Source organism: Myxine glutinosa, chromosome 10, assembly GCF_964187855.1.
Source record: "Myxine glutinosa chromosome 10, kmMyxGlut1.1, whole genome shotgun sequence".
NCBI lineage: Eukaryota > Metazoa > Chordata > Myxini > Myxiniformes > Myxinidae > Myxine > Myxine glutinosa.
The window spans coordinates 136592271-136616365 of record NC_136270.1 but is presented as its reverse complement, the minus strand read 5'-3'; the positions used below and the strand labels follow the sequence as shown (position 1 = coordinate 136616365).

The window sequence follows — 24095 nt, the reverse complement described above, 5'->3', positions numbered from 1 at the left end:
TATCTAGGCTCGGTTCTCCCCGATGTCGAGATAGTGGATAATCTAGATTCAAGGCCCCTGAATATGCGACATAAGAGAGCAATGTGGAACGGAGACAGGACCACGACATTGCATGGAGCGGGATGGGAAAAGGCGCTGAGTTTCTTTTTCCCAGGAGCAGGCACAGTTATGAATAGCTACTGGATAGATAAGATGGCCTTAGCTTTGGAAAAGGTGGCCAACGACACCGCCACAGCCCATGACAAATTATTAGATACAGTAGTTCATATGCGCACAATGGTACTGCAGAACCGAGTGGCTTTGGATATGCTATTGGCAGAGAAAGGAGGAGTATGCGGGGTGGTAGAAGGAAAATGTTGCACGTGTATACCAGCTCCATCCAAAGGAGTGTCAGCCGCGATAGCAAGATTAAGAAAGACCAGCCACACATTGACTGTTGATCGAATCTCGCGTGAAAACTCTTTGAATGCTGACTGGCTTACCAGTTGGTTCACAGGATGGACAGGCTCGATAGTGAAGTGGTTGCTAACCGCACTTGCGGTGGCAGTCGGGGTAGTAATTTGGGGAGCACTAATGAAAGCCTTAGTGCGTATGTGTGTTAGAAAAAACTTTTCAGGATGGACATCAAGGAAAACGCCGGCAAAGACCATGGTCTTGGCCACCGATCTGAACGAGTCCTGGGCCGTCGATCTGAACGAGTCCCTGGGCGATGCTGATGTGTTCGTCGTTTCTGAAGATTGTGATGATTTTGTAGATCCCCTGCGGGAATTGGCTGATGCTTCTTATGCATTACAAGCTCACAGATGCGTAACCCCTGTCGACCTAGCTCTGGGTCTGGCTGACGAAGGACCTGATACTCTGGATCCCTCTGCTGAACATGCGTCCCTGGATGACTTTGACACAAAGGAAGTTTCTCTCTTTTCTTTAAATTGCCATGCTCTGTACTCGTACTCCAACCAGGAGCAGATGATACAAGATATTGATGATGTTATATATTCCCCAGAACAACAACATGTACGGGCTCTTATGAGCATGGATCTTGATTAACTTCGAAGATCTGCAAGGACTGCGTTTGTGCGAGGTGGGGTGAGCCAGTCCGCAGGGGAGGTGGTGCGCCCTCTGTGGAGCACATCCTCATTCGGACCAGGCATCTTCGTTGCGGATCTGAAACGTTAATGGACTTCCATGTTCTAAAGCACGCACAGTCGCGCGACCTACCTTTCAAGTGTGCATGGGTGGCACTATGGGTGCGTGGCATGCCCTTGGAAGGACACACTCACAACACTATTCTTACCTGCTTATGAATAAAGCCCGCTGGGGCATTGTCCCTTTGATACGTTGTCTCGTAGAGACAAAAGAAGGGAGATGTGTGGGAATCATACATTTAATTTCCTTTTCTAATTAATGTTTGCTTCACAATTAAATGTAGAAATAGCTATGCTTCAATACTTCTCTTTACATGGCTTTTGATTCGTTTTTACAGCCAAACTTGCTTCATGCTTCAAATATGCTCTTGATTACATTTTACAAAGTGCATGCTTAGTTCAAGCCTCCCTCGAGGGAACATGTCTTTCACAATTCCAGCCCTTGTCCGAGCCGAGGATCTGGCTAGCATCTGTAAGGGAAGATAAGACTTAAAGGAATGTTGTAACAACTGAGTATGCTCCTCTCCTACACTTTTCCCTTGGCTCAGCACTCCTACAGGATAGGACAAGGATAGGGGCTGTTAGTCCACTTTCCCTCTCTTTGTGTGAAAATGCTGCACTTGCAGAATTAGCAGAGATTTCTATCTCACTTTGGATGTATATAAGAAACGCCTTTGCCGAGTTACTTTCAGAGAGTGTCTTGCACCTTTTCTGCTCGTTTGAGTTTGATGTGTCTTGATCTCTCTACGCAGATGTGTGATTGGGCTTTCAATAAATGTGCTTGTTACTCTTTGATTTCTAGTGTGGAACCTGGTTCAATTCCCGACATATATTTATATACTAGCTTGGCTCGGCTCGCTGCGCTCGCCTCACCAAGCGTCGTTACTGAGGAACGGGCTTATCTTAGCTGAGGATAATGACTGCACCTGAGTTTCTGTGTTGTCATGATTTACACCAATCATAATACAAACAATTATTTTGCACAAATGTATTTGTTGTGTTTGTGATATAACATTTTTATAGGCAATTTAGGTTAAAGATTTAGGTTGAATGTTTTTTTTTTTCAAGAAGAACCCATCAGCACATACATAGGGGAGGGGTAGGTGAAGACCTGAAGTTTGGGACGATTACACCTCACCACCACGTAATTCAAAACACCTCACCACCAAGTAATTTAAAACAGCTCACAGCCATAAAACACGTAATAAAAACACCTCACCACCACGAAATTAAAAACACCTCACCACCACGAAATTGAAAACACCTCAGCCATAAAACACATAATAAAAACACCTCACATCCATAAAACACATAATAAAAACACCTCACCACCACAAAATTGAAAACACCTCACAGCCATAAAACACGTAATAAAAACACCTCACAGCCATAAAACACGTTATAAAAACACCTCACAGCCATAAAACACGTAATAAAAACACCTCACAGACATAAAACACGTAATAAAAACACCTCACCACCACGAAATTAAAAACACCTCACAGCCATAAAACACGTTATAAAAACACCTCAGCCATAAAACATGTAATAAAAACACCTCACCACCACGAAATTAAAAACACCTCACAGCCATAAAACACAAAATAAAAACACCTCACAGCCATAAAACACGTAATAAAAACACCTCACAGCCATAAAACACGTAATATAAACACCTCACAGCCACGAAATTAAAAAAAAAAACACCACCACATCATTTAAAAACACCTCACCACCAAGTAATTCAAAACACCTCACCACCACATAATTCAAAACACCTCATCACCAACTAATTCAAAACACCTCACCACCACCTAATTAAAAACACTTCACCACCACGTAATTCAAAACACCTCACCACCATGTGATTTAAAAACACCTCACCACCATGTGATATTAAAACACCTCACCACCACGTCATTTAAAAACACCTCACCACCACATAATTAAAAACACTTCACCACCACGTAATTATAAATACCTCACCACCACGTAATTCAAAACACCTCACCACCATGTGATTTAAAAACACCTCACCACCATGTGATATTAAAACACATCACCACCACATAATTCAAAATAACTCACCACCACGTGATTCAAAACCACCACAATGTTATTAAAAACACTTCACAACCACAGAAACAAAAGTTTGAGGGAGTCGTTAAGTGACAACACAGACACTGCCCAGATCTGTAGATATATGACTGTACCCGAGTTGCCGTTTTGTCATGGTTTAAACCAATCATAATTCAAACAATTATTTTGCACAAATGTATTTGTAATATACGTGATATCACATTTTATAAACAATTGAAGTTGAAAAAAAAAAATTCCCCCCCCCCCCCCCCCAAAAAAAAAAAGGAAAATTTTTCAAATAAAATACCCTTAGGACATACCGACGGGAGAGATATGTGCATTCCAGAAGTTTGGTACGATTTCACAAAAATTTGAGAAAGTAGTTCAGTGACAACACAACACAAAACAGGACAGACGCTGCACAGATATATACATAGATAGATGACTGTACTTGAGTTGCTTTGTTGTCATGATTTACACCAATCATAATACAAACAATTATTTTGCACAAATGTATTTGTTGTGTTTGTGATATTACATTTTTATCGGCAATTTAGGTTGAAGATTCAGGTTGAATGTTTTTTTTTTCAAGAAAGAACCCCTCAGCACATACATAGGGGAGGGGTAGGTGCAGACTGGAAGTTTGGGACGATTACACCTCACCACCACGTAATTCAAAACACCTCACCACCACGTAATTTAAAACACCTCACAGCCATAAAACACGTAATAAAAACACCTCACCACCACGTAATTCAAAACACATCACCACAAAGTAATTCAAAACACATCACCACAAAGTAATTTAAAACACCTCACCACAAAGTAATTTAAAACACATCACCACCAAGTAATTCAAAACACCTCACAGCCATAAAACACGTAATAAAAACACCTCACCACCACGTAATTCAAAACACATCACCACAAAGTAATTCAAAACACCTCACCACCACGTAATTCAAAACACCTCACCACAAAGTAATTTAAAACACCTCACCACAAAGTAATTTAAAACACATCACCACCCAGTAATTTAAAACACCTCACAGCCATAAAACACGTAATAAAAACACCTCACCACCACATAATTCAAAACACATCACCACAAAGTAATTCAAAACACATCACCACAAAGTAATTTAAAACACCTCACCACAAAGTAATTTAAAACACCTCACCACAAAGTAATTTAAAACACCTCACCACAAAGTAATTTAAAACACCTCACCACAAAGTAATTTAAAACACATCACCACCAAGTAATTTAAAACACCTCACAGCCATAAAACACGTAATAAAAACACCTCACCACCACGTAATTCAAAACACCTCACCACCACGTAATTCAAAACACATCACCACAAAGTAATTCAAAACACATCACCACAAAGTAATTTAAAACACCTCACCACAAAGTAATTTAAAACACATCACCACCCAGTAATTTAAAACACCTCACAGCCATAAAACACGTAATAAAAACACCTCACCACCACGTAATTCAAAACACCTCACCACCACGTAATTCAAAACACATCACCACCACGTAATTTAAAACACCTCACCACAAAGTAATTTAAAACACCTCACCACCACGTAATTTAAAACACCTCACCACAAAGTAATTCAAAACACCTCACCACAAAGTAATTCAAAACACCTCACCACAAAGTAATTTAAAACACCTCACCACAAAGTAATTCAAAACACCTCACCACAAAGTAATTCAAAACACATCACCACCAAGTAATTCAAAACACATCACCACAAAGTAATTTAAAACACCTCACCACAAAGTAATTTAAAACACCTCACCACAAAGTAATTCAAAACACATCACCACAAAGTAATTTAAAACACCTCACCACAAAGTAATTCAAAACACATCACCACCAAGTAATTCAAAACACATCACCACAAAGTAATTTAAAACACCTCACCACAAAGTAATTCAAAACACATCACCACAAAGTAATTCAAAACACCTCACCACAAAGTAATTCAAAACACATCACCACAAAGTAATTCAAAACACCTCACCACAAAGTAATTTAAAACACATCACCACCAAGTAATTCAAAACACATCACCACAAAGTAATTTAAAACACCTCACCACAAAGTAATTTAAAACACATCACCACAAAGTAATTTAAAACACCTCACCACAAAGTAATTCAAAACACCTCACCACAAAGTAATTTAAAACACCTCACCACAAAGTAATTTAAAACACCTCACCACAAAGTAATTTAAAACACATCACCACAAAGTAATTTAAAACACATCACCACAAAGTAATTCAAAACACCTCACCACAAAGTAATTCAAAACACCTCACCACAAAGTAATTTAAAACACCTCACCACAAAGTAATTCAAAACACCTCATCACAAAGTAATTTAAAACACCTCACCACAAAGTAATTCAAAACACATCACCACAAAGTAATTTAAAACACCTCACCACAAAGTAATTCAAAACACATCACCACAAAGTAATTTAAAACACCTCACCACAAAGTAATTTAAAACACCTCACCACAAAGTAATTTAAAACACATCACCACCAAGTAATTCAAAACACCTCACCACAAAGTAATTTAAAACACCTCACCACAAAGTAATTTAAAACACATCACCACCAAGTAATTCAAAACACCTCACCACAAAGTAATTCAAAACACCTCACCACAAAGTAATTTAAAACACCTCACCACAAAGTAATTTAAAACACATCACCACAAAGTAATTCAAAACACATCACCACAAAGTAATTTAAAACACATCACCACAAAGTAATTTAAAACACATCACCACAAAGTAATTCAAAACACCTCACCACAAAGTAATTTAAAACACATCACCACCAAGTAATTCAAAACACATCACCACAAAGTAATTTAAAACACCTCACGACAAAGTAATTCAAAACACATCACCACCAAGTAATTCAAAACACATCACCACAAAGTAATTTAAAACACCTCACCACAAAGTAATTCAAAACACCTCACCACAAAGTAATTCAAAACACATCACCACAAAGTAATTCAAAACACCTCACCACAAAGTAATTCAAAACACCTCACCACAAAGTAATTCAAAACACCTCACCACAAAGTAATTCAAAACACCTCACCACAAAGTAATTCAAAACACCTCACCACAAAGTAATTTAAAACACCTCACCACAAAGTAATTCAAAACACCTCACGACAAAGTAATTCAAAACACATCACCACAAAGTAATTCAAAACACATCACCACAAAGTAATTCAAAACACCTCACCACAAAGTAATTCAAAACACATCACCACAAAGTAATTCAAAACACCTCACCACAAAGTAATTTAAAACACATCACCACAAAGTAATTCAAAACACATCACCACAAAGTAATTCAAAACACATCACCACAAAGTAATTCAAAACACCTCACCACAAAGTAATTCAAAACACATCACCACAAAGTAATTCAAAACACCTCACCACAAAGTAATTTAAAACACATCACCACCAAGTAATTCAAAACACATCACCACAAAGTAATTCAAAACACCTCACCACAAAGTAATTCAAAACACATCACCACAAAGTAATTTAAAACACATCACCACAAAGTAATTCAAAACACCTCACCACAAAGTAATTTAAAACACCTCACCACAAAGTAATTCAAAACACCTCATCACAAAGTAATTTAAAACACCTCACCACAAAGTAATTCAAAACACATCACCACAAAGTAATTTAAAACACCTCACCACAAAGTAATTCAAAACACATCACCACAAAGTAATTTAAAACACCTCACCACAAAGTAATTTAAAACACCTCACCACAAAGTAATTCAAAACACCTCACCACAAAGTAATTTAAAACACCTCACCACAAAGTAATTTAAAACACCTCACCACAAAGTAATTCAAAACACCTCACCACAAAGTAATTTAAAACACCTCACCACAAAGTAATTTAAAACACATCACCACAAAGTAATTCAAAACACATCACCACAAAGTAATTTAAAACACCTCACCACAAAGTAATTCAAAACACCTCACCACAAAGTAATTTAAAACACATCACCACAAAGTAATTTAAAACACATCACCACAAAGTAATTTAAAACACCTCACCACAAAGTAATTTAAAACACCTCACCACAAAGTAATTTAAAACACCTCACCACAAAGTAATTCAAAACACCTCACCACAAAGTAATTTAAAACACCTCACCACAAAGTAATTTAAAACACCTCACCACAAAGTAATTTAAAACACCTCACCACAAAGTAATTCAAAACACCTCACCACAAAGTAATTTAAAACACCTCACCACAAAGTAATTCAAAACACATCACCACAAAGTAATTCAAAACACATCACCACAAAGTAATTTAAAACACATCACCACAAAGTAATTCAAAACACCTCACCACAAAGTAATTTAAAACACATCACCACAAAGTAATTCAAAACACATCACCACAAAGTAATTCAAAACACCTCACCACAAAGTAATTCAAAACACCTCAACACAAAGTAATTTAAAACACCTCACCACAAAGTAATTTAAAACACCTCACCACAAAGTAATTCAAAACACATCACCACAAAGTAATTCAAAACACATCACCACAAAGTAATTTAAAACACCTCACCACAAAGTAATTTAAAACACCTCACCACAAAGTAATTCAAAACACCTCACCACAAAGTAATTCAAAACACATCACCACAAAGTAATTCAAAACACATCACCACAAAGTAATTCAAAACACCTCACCACAAAGTAATTCAAAACACATCACCACAAAGTAATTCAAAACACATCACCACAAAGTAATTCAAAACACATCACCACAAAGTAATTCAAAACACATCACCACAAAGTAATTCAAAACACATCACCACAAAGTAATTTAAAACACATCACCACAAAGTAATTCAAAACACCTCACCACAAAGTAATTTAAAACACATCACCACAAAGTAATTCAAAACACATCACCACAAAGTAATTCAAAACACCTCACCACAAAGTAATTCAAAACACCTCAACACAAAGTAATTTAAAACACCTCACCACAAAGTAATTTAAAACACCTCACCACAAAGTAATTTAAAACACCTCACCACAAAGTAATTCAAAACACATCACCACAAAGTAATTTAAAACACCTCACCACAAAGTAATTTAAAACACCTCACCACAAAGTAATTCAAAACACCTCACCACAAAGTAATTCAAAACACATCACCACAAAGTAATTCAAAACACATCACCACAAAGTAATTCAAAACACATCACCACAAAGTAATTTAAAACACATCACCACAAAGTAATTCAAAACACATCACCACAAAGTAATTCAAAACACATCACCACAAAGTAATTCAAAACACATCACCACAAAGTAATTCAAAACACCTCACCACAAAGTAATTCAAAACACATCACCACAAAGTAATTCAAAACACATCACCACAAAGTAATTCAAAACACATCACCACAAAGTAATTCAAAACACCTCACCACAAAGTAATTCAAAACACATCACCACAAAGTAATTCAAAACACATCACCACAAAGTAATTCAAAACACATCACCACAAAGTAATTCAAAACACATCACCACAAAGTAATTCAAAACACATCACCACAAAGTAATTCAAAACACCTCACCACAAAGTAATTCAAAACACATCACCACAAAGTAATTTAAAACACCTCACCACAAAGTAATTCAAAACACATCACCACAAAGTAATTTAAAACACCTCACCACAAAGTAATTCAAAACACCTCACCACAAAGTAATTCAAAACACATCACCACAAAGTAATTCAAAACACATCACCACAAAGTAATTCAAAACACCTCACCACAAAGTAATTCAAAACACCTCACCACAAAGTAATTCAAAACACCTCACCACAAAGTAATTCAAAACACATCACCACAAAGTAATTTAAAACACCTCACCACAAAGTAATTCAAAACACATCACCACAAAGTAATTCAAAACACATCACCACAAAGTAATTCAAAACACATCACCACAAAGTAATTCAAAACACATCACCACAAAGTAATTCAAAACACCTCACCACAAAGTAATTCAAAACACATCACCACAAAGTAATTCAAAACACATCACCACAAAGTAATTCAAAACACATCACCACAAAGTAATTCAAAACACCTCACCACAAAGTAATTCAAAACACATCACCACAAAGTAATTCAAAACACATCACCACAAAGTAATTCAAAACACATCACCACAAAGTAATTCAAAACACATCACCACAAAGTAATTCAAAACACATCACCACAAAGTAATTCAAAACACCTCACCACAAAGTAATTCAAAACACCTCACCACAAAGTAATTCAAAACACATCACCACAAAGTAATTTAAAACACATCACCACCAAGTAATTCAAAACACATCACCACAAAGTAATTTAAAACACATCACCACAAAGTAATTCAAAACACCTCACCACAAAGTAATTCAAAACACCTCACCACAAAGTAATTCAAAACACATCACCACAAAGTAATTCAAAACACCTCACCACAAAGTAATTTAAAACACATCACCACAAAGTAATTTAAAACACCTCACCACAAAGTAATTTAAAACACCTCACCACAAAGTAATTTAAAACACCTCACCACAAAGTAACTCAAAACACCTCACCACAAAGTAATTTAAAACACCTCACCACAAAGTAATTTAAAACACCTCACCACAAAGTAATTCAAAACACCTCACCACAAAGTAATTTAAAACACCTCACCACAAAGTAATTTAAAACACCTCACCACAAAGTAATTCAAAACACATCACCACAAAGTAATTTAAAACACCTCACCACAAAGTAATTTAAAACACCTCACCACAAAGTAATTCAAAACACCTCACCACAAAGTAATTTAAAACACCTCACCACAAAGTAATTTAAAACACCTCACCACAAAGTAATTCAAAACACATCACCACAAAGTAATTTAAAACACATCACCACAAAGTAATTCAAAACACCTCACCACAAAGTAATTTAAAACACCTCACCACAAAGTAATTCAAAACACATCACCACAAAGTAATTTAAAACACCTCACCACAAAGTAATTCAAAACACCTCACCACAAAGTAATTTAAAACACCTCACCACAAAGTAATTCAAAACACCTCACCACAAAGTAATTTAAAACACCTCACCACAAAGTAATTCAAAACACCTCACCACAAAGTAATTTAAAACACATCACCACAAAGTAATTTAAAACACCTCACCACAAAGTAATTTAAAACACCTCACCACAAAGTAATTTAAAACACCTCACCACAAAGTAATTCAAAACACCTCACCACAAAGTAATTTAAAACACCTCACCACAAAGTAATTTAAAACACATCACCACAAAGTAATTCAAAACACCTCACCACAAAGTAATTCAAAACACCTCACCACAAAGTAATTCAAAACACCTCACCACAAAGTAATTTACAACACATCACCACAAAGTAATTTAAAACACCTCACCACAAAGTAATTCAAATCACCTCACCACAAAGTAATTTAAAACACCTCACCACAAAGTAATTTAAAACACATCACCACAAAGTAATTCAAAACACCTCACCACAAAGTAATTCAAAACACCTCACCACAAAGTAATTCAAAACACATCACCACAAAGTAATTCAAAACACCTCACCACAAAGTAATTTAAAACACATCACCACAAAGTAATTTAAAACACCTCACCACAAAGTAATTTAAAACACCTCACCACAAAGTAATTTAAAACACCTCACCACAAAGTAACTCAAAACACCTCACCACAAAGTAATTTAAAACACCTCACCACAAAGTAATTTAAAACACCTCACCACAAAGTAATTCAAAACACCTCACCACAAAGTAATTTAAAACACATCACCACCAAGTAATTCAAAACACATCACCACAAAGTAATTTAAAACACCTCACCACAAAGTAATTTAAAACACCTCACCACAAAGTAATTCAAAACACCTCACCACAAAGTAATTTAAAACACATCACCACAAAGTAATTCAAAACACATCACCACAAAGTAATTTAAAACACATCACCACCAAGTAATTCAAAACACATCACCACAAAGTAATTTAAACCACATCACCACAAAGTAATTCAAAACACCTCACCACAAAGTAATTCAAAACACCTCACCACAAAGTAATTCAAAACACATCACCACAAAGTAATTCAAAACACCTCACCACAAAGTAATTTAAAACACATCACCACAAAGTAATTTAAAACACCTCACCACAAAGTAATTTAAAACACCTCACCACAAAGTAATTTAAAACACCTCACCACAAAGTAACTCAAAACACCTCACCACAAAGTAATTTAAAACACCTCACCACAAAGTAATTTAAAACACCTCACCACAAAGTAATTCAAAACACCTCACCACAAAGTAATTTAAAACACCTCACCACAAAGTAATTTAAAACACCTCACCACAAAGTAATTCAAAACACATCACCACAAAGTAATTTAAAACACCTCACCACAAAGTAATTTAAAACACCTCACCACAAAGTAATTCAAAACACCTCACCACAAAGTAATTTAAAACACCTCACCACAAAGTAATTCAAAACACATCACCACAAAGTAATTTAAAACACATCACCACAAAGTAATTCAAAACACCTCACCACAAAGTAATTTAAAACACCTCACCACAAAGTAATTCAAAACACATCACCACAAAGTAATTTAAAACACCTCACCACAAAGTAATTCAAAACACCTCACCACAAAGTAATTTAAAACACCTCACCACAAAGTAATTCAAAACACCTCACCACAAAGTAATTTAAAACACCTCACCACAAAGTAATTCAAAACACCTCACCACAAAGTAATTTAAAACACCTCACCACAAAGTAATTTAAAACACCTCACCACAAAGTAATTCAAAACACATCACCACAAAGTAATTCAAAACACCTCACCACAAAGTAATTCAAAACACATCACCACAAAGTAATTCAAAACACCTCACCACAAAGTAATTTAAAACACATCACCACAAAGTAATTTAAAACACATCACCACAAAGTAATTCAAAACACATCACCACAAAGTAATTCAAAACACCTCACCACAAAGTAATTCAAAACACATCACCACAAAGTAATTCAAAACACCTCACCACAAAGTAATTTAAAACACATCACCACCAAGTAATTCAAAACACATCACCACAAAGTAATTCAAAACACCTCACCACAAAGTAATTCAAAACACATCACCACAAAGTAATTTAAAACACATCACCACAAAGTAATTCAAAACACCTCACCACAAAGTAATTTAAAACACCTCACCACAAAGTAATTCAAAACACCTCATCACAAAGTAATTTAAAACACCTCACCACAAAGTAATTCAAAACACATCACCACAAAGTAATTTAAAACACCTCACCACAAAGTAATTCAAAACACATCACCACAAAGTAATTTAAAACACCTCACCACAAAGTAATTTAAAACACATCACCACAAAGTAATTTAAAACACATCACCACAAAGTAATTTAAAACACCTCACCACAAAGTAATTTAAAACACATCACCACCAAGTAATTTAAAACACCTCACCACAAAGTAATTCAAAACACCTCACCACAAAGTAATTCAAAACACCTCACCACAAAGTAATTCAAAACACCTCACCACAAAGTAATTTAAAACACATCACCACCAAGTAATTCAAAACACATCACCACAAAGTAATTCAAAACACCTCACCACAAAGTAATTCAAAACACATCACCACAAAGTAATTTAAAACACATCACCACAAAGTAATTCAAAACACCTCACCACAAAGTAATTTAAAACACCTCACCACAAAGTAATTCAAAACACCTCATCACAAAGTAATTTAAAACACCTCACCACAAAGTAATTCAAAACACATCACCACAAAGTAATTTAAAACACCTCACCACAAAGTAATTCAAAACACCTCACCACAAAGTAATTTAAAACACCTCACCACAAAGTAATTTAAAACACATCACCACAAAGTAATTTAAAACACATCACCACAAAGTAATTTAAAACACCTCACCACAAAGTAATTTAAAACACCTCACCACAAAGTAATTCAAAACACCTCACCACAAAGTAATTTAAAACACCTCACCACAAAGTAATTTAAAACACCTCACCACAAAGTAATTCAAAACACCTCACCACAAAGTAATTTAAAACACCTCACCACAAAGTAATTTAAAACACATCACCACAAAGTAATTCAAAACACATCACCACAAAGTAATTTAAAACACCTCACCACAAAGTAATTCAAAACACCTCACCACAAAGTAATTTAAAACACATCACCACAAAGTAATTTAAAACACATCACCACAAAGTAATTTAAAACACCTCACCACAAAGTAATTTAAAACACCTCACCACAAAGTAATTTAAAACACCTCACCACAAAGTAATTCAAAACACCTCACCACAAAGTAATTTAAAACACCTCACCACAAAGTAATTTAAAACACCTCACCACAAAGTAATTCAAAACACATCACCACAAAGTAATTCAAAACACATCACCACAAAGTAATTTAAAACACCTCACCACAAAGTAATTTAAAACACCTCACCACAAAGTAATTCAAAACACCTCACCACAAAGTAATTCAAAACACATCACCACAAAGTAATTCAAAACACATCACCACAAAGTAATTCAAAACACCTCACCACAAAGTAATTCAAAACACATCACCACAAAGTAATTCAAAACACATCACCACAAAGTAATTCAAAACACATCACCACAAAGTAATTCAAAACACATCACCACAAAGTAATTCAAAACACATCACCACAAAGTAATTCAAAACACATCACCACAAAGTAATTTAAAACACATCACCACAAAGTAATTCAAAACACCTCACCACAAAGTAATTTAAAACACATCACCACAAAGTAATTCAAAACACATCACCACAAAGTAATTCAAAACACCTCACCACAAAGTAATTCAAAACACCTCAACACAAAGTAATTTAAAACACCTCACCACAAAGTAATTTAAAACACCTCACCACAAAGTAATTTAAAACACCTCACCACAAAGTAATTCAAAACACATCACCACAAAGTAATTTAAAACACCTCACCACAAAGTAATTTAAAACACCTCACCACAAAGTAATTCAAAACACCTCACCACAAAGTAATTCAAAACACATCACCACAAAGTAATTCAAAACACATCACCACAAAGTAATTCAAAACACATCACCACAAAGTAATTTAAAACACATCACCACAAAGTAATTCAAAACACATCACCACAAAGTAATTCAAAACACATCACCACAAAGTAATTCAAAACACATCACCACAAAGTAATTCAAAACACATCACCACAAAGTAATTCAAAACACCTCACCACAAAGTAATTCAAAACACATCACCACAAAGTAATTCAAAACACATCACCACAAAGTAATTCAAAACACATCACCACAAAGTAATTCAAAACACCTCACCACAAAGTAATTCAAAACACATCACCACAAAGTAATTCAAAACACATCACCACAAAGTAATTCAAAACACATCACCACAAAGTAATTCAAAACACATCACCACAAAGTAATTCAAAACACATCACCACAAAGTAATTCAAAACACCTCACCACAAAGTAATTCAAAACACATCACCACAAAGTAATTTAAAACACCTCACCACAAAGTAATTCAAAACACATCACCACAAAGTAATTTAAAACACCTCACCACAAAGTAATTCAAAACACATCACCACAAAGTAATTTAAAACACCTCACCACAAAGTAATTCAAAACACCTCACCACAAAGTAATTCAAAACACATCACCACAAAGTAATTCAAAACACATCACCACAAAGTAATTCAAAACACCTCACCACAAAGTAATTCAAAACACCTCACCACAAAGTAATTCAAAACACCTCACCACAAAGTAATTCAAAACACATCACCACAAAGTAATTTAAAACACCTCACCACAAAGTAATTCAAAACACATCACCACAAAGTAATTCAAAACACATCACCACAAAGTAATTCAAAACACATCACCACAAAGTAATTCAAAACACATCACCACAAAGTAATTCAAAACACCTCACCACAAAGTAATTCAAAACACATCACCACAAAGTAATTCAAAACACATCACCACAAAGTAATTCAAAACACATCACCACAAAGTAATTCAAAACACCTCACCACAAAGTAATTCAAAACACATCACCACAAAGTAATTCAAAACACATCACCACAAAGTAATTCAAAACACATCACCACAAAGTAATTCAAAACACATCACCACAAAGTAATTCAAAACACATCACCACAAAGTAATTCAAAACACATCACCACAAAGTAATTCAAAACACATCACCACAAAGTAATTCAAAACACATCACCACAAAGTAATTCAAAACACATCACCACAAAGTAATTCAAAACACCTCACCACAAAGTAATTCAAAACACATCACCACAAAGTAATTTAAAACACATCACCACCAAGTAATTCAAAACACATCACCACAAAGTAATTTAAAACACATCACCACAAAGTAATTCAAAACACCTCACCACAAAGTAATTCAAAACACCTCACCACAAAGTAATTCAAAACACATCACCACAAAGTAATTCAAAACACCTCACCACAAAGTAATTTAAAACACATCACCACAAAGTAATTTAAAACACCTCACCACAAAGTAATTTAAAACACCTCACCACAAAGTAATTTAAAACACCTCACCACAAAGTAACTCAAAACACCTCACCACAAAGTAATTTAAAACACCTCACCACAAAGTAATTTAAAACACCTCACCACAAAGTAATTCAAAACACCTCACCACAAAGTAATTTAAAACACCTCACCACAAAGTAATTCAAAACACATCACCACAAAGTAATTTAAAACACCTCACCACAAAGTAATTTAAAACACATCACCACAAAGTAATTTAAAACACCTCACCACAAAGTAATTCAAAACACCTCACCACAAAGTAATTTAAAACACCTCACCACAAAGTAATTTAAAACACCTCACCACAAAGTAATTCAAAACACCTCACCACAAAGTAATTTAAAACACCTCACCACAAAGTAATTCAAAACACCTCACCACAAAGTAATTTAAAACACCTCACCACAAAGTAATTCAAAACACATCACCACAAAGTAATTTAAAACACATCACCACAAAGTAATTCAAAACACCTCACCACAAAGTAATTTAAAACACCTCACCACAAAGTAATTCAAAACACATCACCACAAAGTAATTTAAAACACCTCACCACAAAGTAATTCAAAACACCTCACCACAAAGTAATTTAAAACACCTCACCACAAAGTAATTCAAAACACCTCACCACAAAGTAATTTAAAACACCTCACCACAAAGTAATTCAAAACACCTCACCACAAAGTAATTTAAAACACATCACCACAAAGTAATTTAAAACACCTCACCACAAAGTAATTTAAAACACCTCACCACAAAGTAATTTAAAACACCTCACCACAAAGTAATTCAAAACACCTCACCACAAAGTAATTTAAAACACATCACCACAAAGTAATTCAAAACACCTCACCACAAAGTAATTCAAAACACCTCACCACAAAGTAATTCAAAACACCTCACCACAAAGTAATTTAAAACACATCACCACAAAGTAATTTAAAACACCTCACCACAAAGTAATTCAAATCACCTCACCACAAAGTAATTTAAAACACCTCACCACAAAGTAATTTAAAACACATCACCACAAAGTAATTCAAAACACCTCACCACAAAGTAATTCAAAACACCTCACCACAAAGTAATTCAAAACACATCACCACAAAGTAATTCAAAACACCTCACCACAAAGTAATTTAAAACACATCACCACAAAGTAATTTAAAACACCTCACCACAAAGTAATTTAAAACACCTCACCACAAAGTAATTTAAAACACCTCACCACAAAGTAACTCAAAACACCTCACCACAAAGTAATTTAAAACACCTCACCACAAAGTAATTTAAAACACCTCACCACAAAGTAATTCAAAACACCTCACCACAAAGTAATTTAAAACACATCACCACCAAGTAATTCAAAACACATCACCACAAAGTAATTTAAAACACATCACCACAAAGTAATTTAAAACACCTCACCACAAAGTAATTTAAAACACCTCACCACAAAGTAATTTAAAACACCTCACCACAAAGTAATTTAAAACACCTCACCACAAAGTAATTCAAAACACCTCACCACAAAGTAATTTAAAACACCTCACCACAAAGTAATTCAAAACACCTCACCACAAAGTAATTTAAAACACATCACCACAAAGTAATTTAAAACACCTCACCACAAAGTAATTTAAAACACCTCACCACAAAGTAATTTAAAACACCTCACCACAAAGTAATTCAAAACACCTCACCACAAAGTAATTTAAAACACCTCACCACAAAGTAATTTAAAACACCTCACCACAAAGTAATTCAAATCACCTCACCACAAAGTAATTTAAAACACCTCACCACAAAGTAATTTAAAACACATCACCACAAAGTAATTCAAAACACCTCACCACAAAGTAATTCAAAACACATCACCACAAAGTAATTCAAAACACATCACCACAAAGTAATTCAAAACACCTCACCACAAAGTAATTCAAAACACATCACCACAAAGTAATTCAAAACACCTCACCACAAAGTAATTTAAAACACATCACCACAAAGTAATTTAAAACACCTCACCACAAAGTAATTTAAAACACATCACCACAAAGTAATTCAAAACACCTCACCACAAAGTAATTTAAAACACATCACCACAAAGTAATTCAAAACACCTCACCACAAAGTAATTTAAAACACATCACCACAAAGTAATTTAAAACACCTCACCACAAAGTAATTTAAAACACCTCACCACAAAGTAATTTAAAACACCTCACCACAAAGTAACTCAAAACACCTCACCACAAAGTAATTTAAAACACCTCACCACAAAGTAATTTAAAACACCTCACCACAAAGTAATTCAAAACACCTCACCACAAAGTAATTTAAAACACATCACCACCAAGTAATTCAAAACACATCACCACAAAGTAATTTAAAACACCTCACCACAAAGTAATTTAAAACACCTCACCACAAAGTAATTCAAAACACCTCACCACAAAGTAATTTAAAACACATCACCACAAAGTAATTTAAAACACATCACCACCAAGTAATTCAAAACACATCACCACAAAGTAATTTAAAACACATCACCACAAAGTAATTCAAAACACCTCACCACAAAGTAATTCAAAACACATCACCACAAAGTAATTCAAAACACCTCACCACAAAGTAATTTAAAACACATCACCACAAAGTAATTTAAAACACCTCACCACAAAGTAATTTAAAACACCTCACCACAAAGTAATTTAAAACACCTCACCACAAAGTAACTCAAAACACCTCACCACAAAGTAATTTAAAACACCTCACCACAAAGTAATTTAAAACACCTCACCACAAAGTAATTCAAAACACCTCACCACAAAGTAATTTAAAACACCTCACCACAAAGTAATTTAAAACACCTCACCACAAAGTAATTCAAAACACATCACCACAAAGTAATTTAAAACACCTCACCACAAAGTAATTTAAAACACCTCACCACAAAGTAATTCAAAACACCTCACCACAAAGTAATTTAAAACACCTCACCACAAAGTAATTCAAAACACATCACCACAAAGTAATTTAAAACACATCACCACAAAGTAATTTAAAACACATCACCACAAAGTAATTCAAAACACCTCACCACAAAGTAATTTAAAACACCTCACCACAAAGTAATTCAAAACACATCACCACAAAGTAATTTAAAACACCTCACCACAAAGTAATTCAAAACACCTCACCACAAAGTAATTTAAAACACCTCACCACAAAGTAATTCAAAACACCTCACCACAAAGTAATTTAAAACACCTCACCACAAAGTAATTCAAAACACCTCACCACAAAGTAATTTAAAACACCTCACCACAAAGTAATTTAAAACACCTCACCACAAAGTAATTTAAAACACCTCACCACAAAGTAATTCAAAACACCTCACCACAAAGTAATTTAAAACACCTCACCACAAAGTAATTTAAAACACATCACCACAAAGTAATTCAAAACACCTCACCACAAAGTAATTCAAAACACCTCACCACAAAGTAATTCAAAACACCTCACCACAAAGTAATTTAAAACACATCACCACAAAGTAATTTAAAACACCTCACCACAAAGTAATTCAAATCACCTCACCACAAAGTAATTTAAAACACCTCACCACAAAGTAATTCAAAACACCTCACCACAAAGTAATTTAAAACACCTCACCACAAAGTAATTTAAAACACCTCACCACAAAGTAATTTAAAACACCTCACCACAAAGTAATTTAAAACACCTCACCACAAAGTAATTCAAAACACCTCACCACAAAGTAATTTAAAACACCTCACCACAAAGTAATTTAAAACACCTCACCACAAAGTAATTTAAAACACATCACCACAAAGTAATTTAAAACACCTCACCACAAAGTAATTTAAAACACCTCACCACAAAGTAATTTAAAACACCTCACCACAAAGTAATTTAAAACACCTCACCACAAAGTAATTTAAAACACCTCACAGCCATAAAACACGTAATAAAAACACCTCACAGCCACAAAATTAAAAACACCTCACCACCACGTCATTTAAAAACACCTCACCACCAAGTAATTCAAAACACCTCATCACCACATAATTAAAAACACCTCACCACAACGTAATTATAAATACATCACCACCACGTAATTCAAATCACCTCACCACCATGTGATTTAAGAACACCTCACCACCACGTCATTTAAAAACACCTCACCACCACATAATTCAAAATACCTCACCATCACGTGATTCAAAACCACCACAACGTTATTAAAAACACTCCACAACCACGGAAGCAAAAGTTTGAGGGAGTAGTTCAGTGAGAACACAGACACTGCCCAGATGTGTAGATATCTATCTATAATTCCAGTAATCTCTGTGTGTATGTATGTTTGTATGTTTGTCTGTGACCGCTGTTTCTCGACAACCACGGGTCCGATATACTTTAAACCTGCCAGGTATATTGCTGGGGACCCGAGGATGTGCCTTTTCAAGGTTTCATATTAATCGGACAAGTAGTTACCGAGCTATGTCCAAAAAACGATTCAACCAATCAGAGAGCAGCGAGTTATCACGTGTGCCGAACGTGGCGAACAGACTCTGCCTCGGACGGCACATTTGAGAGCGTATTCATTTATTTCACGTTGGCAAACTATGTTGCCGCTATGTTGGCGTTAAACGATGTTTTAAAACTAATTAAAACTAATTTGCGATTCTTTCGCTTTCCTGCGCGTTTGTGCACGCTATGGCGATTTCTTTACCAAACTCCGCAAGCCGTTCGCTTTGGACCAAACCATTTCATGTAAATAGAGGGGGGGGATTGTCACCGTACTCGCAAGCCGTTCGCTTTGGACCAAACCATTTCATGTAAATAGAGGGGGGGGATATAATTTTAGATATAGATATAGTACGGGCATGCCCTAGTATAGATAAATGACTGTACCCAGTTGCCGTTTTGTCATGGTTTAAACCAATCATAATTCAAACAATTATTTTGCACAAATGTATTTGTAATATACGTGATATCACATTTTATAAACAATTGAAGCTGAAAAAAAAAAATTCCCCCAAAAATTCCAAATATATATATATATTGGAATTTTTTTCAAAAGAAATACCCTTAGGACATACCGACGGGAGAGATATGTGCATACCAGAAGTTTGGTACGGTTTCACAAAAGTTTGAGGGAGTTGTTTAGTGACAAGACAACACAACACAGGACAGGACATACACTGCACAGATATATATATTTGAGAAGTACCATGGATATATATATATATATATAAATATGAAACGACAGGAGAAGTACCATGGACACCTTCAACAAACATGACCCCCACATGCTATCGGTTCTATGCCGATTAACCCTATCCTCTCACTCAAGCACAACATCTCATTTGCAACCCTCAACACCATATTCTCTCATTCCCTTGACGCCATCCCGAACACAACAGACTTTTTCCTCCATTTATTCCCCCACCATGCCAAGTCCTCAACTCTGCATTATCTCTCCTATTCCGTCCAATTTGTTTTTAAAAGATTTTCTTCGTCCACCCCTCTCCCCAACCCCCCTAAATTTCCCCTTTCTGCATAAACAATGTAGAAATGGCCCTGGAACAAGCTAATGAAAATCAGTCTGTCACAATCAAGATTCCATTTCCTTCATTAACACAAAAACCAATGTATTGTATATTGGGTGTTAAGGGTGGTTCTGCCGGCTTCATTCAATGAGGAACACCAAGTGGTGGGACCCCAAATTCTTTCCAAGTTATCATCCTAAAAAATTAAAAACAAAACATGGTGGATGTTCTGAAGCAAATATTCCACTGTATACTCACCCACGATACTCGATATACTTGTAGATTATCCCAGCAATGACCATCGCCACGATAGCGTAATACCAAGAAGAAAGGAACATCAGCGTGAGACACAAGATCATCCCGAGGAAGGATAACGTCCTGCAATGCAAGGGAGTGATCAATTAGCCATGATTCAACATCCTGCAAGGGGGTGATCAATTAGCCATCATTGAACATCCTGCAAGGGAGTGATCAATTAGCCATCATTGAACATCCTGCAAGGGAGTGATCAATTAGCCATCAATCAACATCCTGCAAGGGGGTGATCAATTAGCCATCATTGAACATCCTGCAAGGGAGTGATCAATTAGCCATCATTGAACATCCTGCAAGGGAGTGATCAATTAGCCATCAATCAACATCCTGCAAGGGGGTGATCAATTAGCCATCATTGAACATCCTGCAAGGGAGTGATCAATTAGCCATCAATCAACATCCTGCAAGGGGGTGATCAATTAGCCATCAATCAACATCCTGCAAGGGGGTGATCAATTAGCCATCATTGAACATCCTGCAAGGGAGTGATCAATTAGCCATCAATCAACATCCTGCAAGGGGGTGATCAATTAGCCATCAATCAACATCCTGCAAGGGGGTGATCAATTAGCCATCATTGAACATCCTGCAAGGGAGTGATCAATTAGCCATCAATCAACATCCTGCAAGGGGGTGATCAATTAGCCATCAATCAACATCCTGCAAGGGGGTGATCAATTAGCCATCATTGAACATCCTGCAAGGGAGTGATCAATTAGCCATCATTCAACATCCTGCAAGGGGGTGATCAATTAGCCATCAATCAACATCCTGCAAGGGGGTGATCAATTAGCCATGATTCAACATCCTACAAGGGAGTGATCAATTAGCCATGATTCAACATCCTGCAGGGGAGTGATCAATTAGCCATGATTCAACATCCTGCAGGGGAGTGATCAATTAGCCATGATTCAACATTCTGCAAGGGGGTGATCAATTAGCCATGATTCAACATCCTGCAAGGGAGTGATCAATTAGCCATCATTCAACATTCTGCAGGGGAGTGATCAATTAGCCATGATTCAACATCCTGCAGGGGAGTGATCAATTAGCCATCATTCAACATCCTGCAAGGGGGTGATCAATTAGCCATCATTCAACATCCTGCAAGGGGGTGATCAATTAGCCATCAATCAACATCCTGCAAGGGGGTGATCAATTAGCCATCATTCAACATCCTGCAAGGGGGTGATCAATTAGCCATGATTCAACATCCTGCAAGGGAGTGATCAATTAGCCATGATTCAACATCCTGCAAGGGGGTGATCAATTAGCCATCATTCAACATCCTGCAAGGGGGTGATCAATTAGCCATCATTCAACATCCTGCAAGGGGGTGATCAATTAGCCATCATTCAACATCCTGCAAGGGGGTGATCAATTAGCCATCATTCAACATCCTGCAAGGGGGTGATCAATTAGCCATCATTCAACATCCTGCAAGGGGGTGATCAATTAGCCATCAATCAACATCCTGCAAGGGGGTGATCAATTAGCCATCATTGAACATCCTGCAAGGGAGTGATCATTTAGCCATCAATCAACATCCTGCAAGGGGGTGATCAATTAGCCATCAATCAACATCCTGCAAGGGGGTGATCAATTAGCCATCAATCAACATCCTGCAAGGGAGTGATCAATTAGCCATGATTCAACATCCTACAAGGGAGTGATCAATTAGCCATGATTCAACATCCTGCAGGGGAGTGATCAATTAGCCATGATTCAACATCCTGCAAGGGAGTGATCAATTAGCCATGATTCAACATCCTGCAGGGGAGTGATCAATTAGCCATGATTCAACATCCTACAAGGGAGTGATCAATTAGCCATGATTCAACATCCTGCAAGGGGGTGATCAATTAGCCATGATTCAACATCCTGCAAGGGAGTGATCAATTAGCCATGATTCAACATCCTGCAAGGGGGTGATCAATTAGCCATCATTGAACATCCTGCAAGGGAGTGATCATTTAGCCATCAATCAACATCCTGCAAGGGGGTGATCAATTAGCCATCAATCAACATCCTGCAAGGGGGTGATCAATTAGCCATCAATCAACATCCTGCAAGGGGGTGATCAATTA

At 35.9% G+C, this 24095-nt stretch overlaps 1 protein-coding gene across 5 annotated transcripts in view; it reads right to left on the bottom strand.

The window, feature by feature from the left end:
• The window catches only part of LOC137433729 (solute carrier family 12 member 6), a 180886-nt gene that overhangs the window by 24947 nt on the left and 131844 nt on the right, over positions 1-24095 (bottom strand). For all 5 annotated transcript variants that reach the window (XM_068126000.2, XM_068125997.2, XM_068125998.2 and 2 more), the window contains one exon: positions 21952-22071. In XM_068126000.2, coding sequence (XP_067982101.2) covers positions 21952-22071 — 120 coding nt within the window. The remainder of the gene's footprint in view (positions 1-21951; positions 22072-24095) is intronic.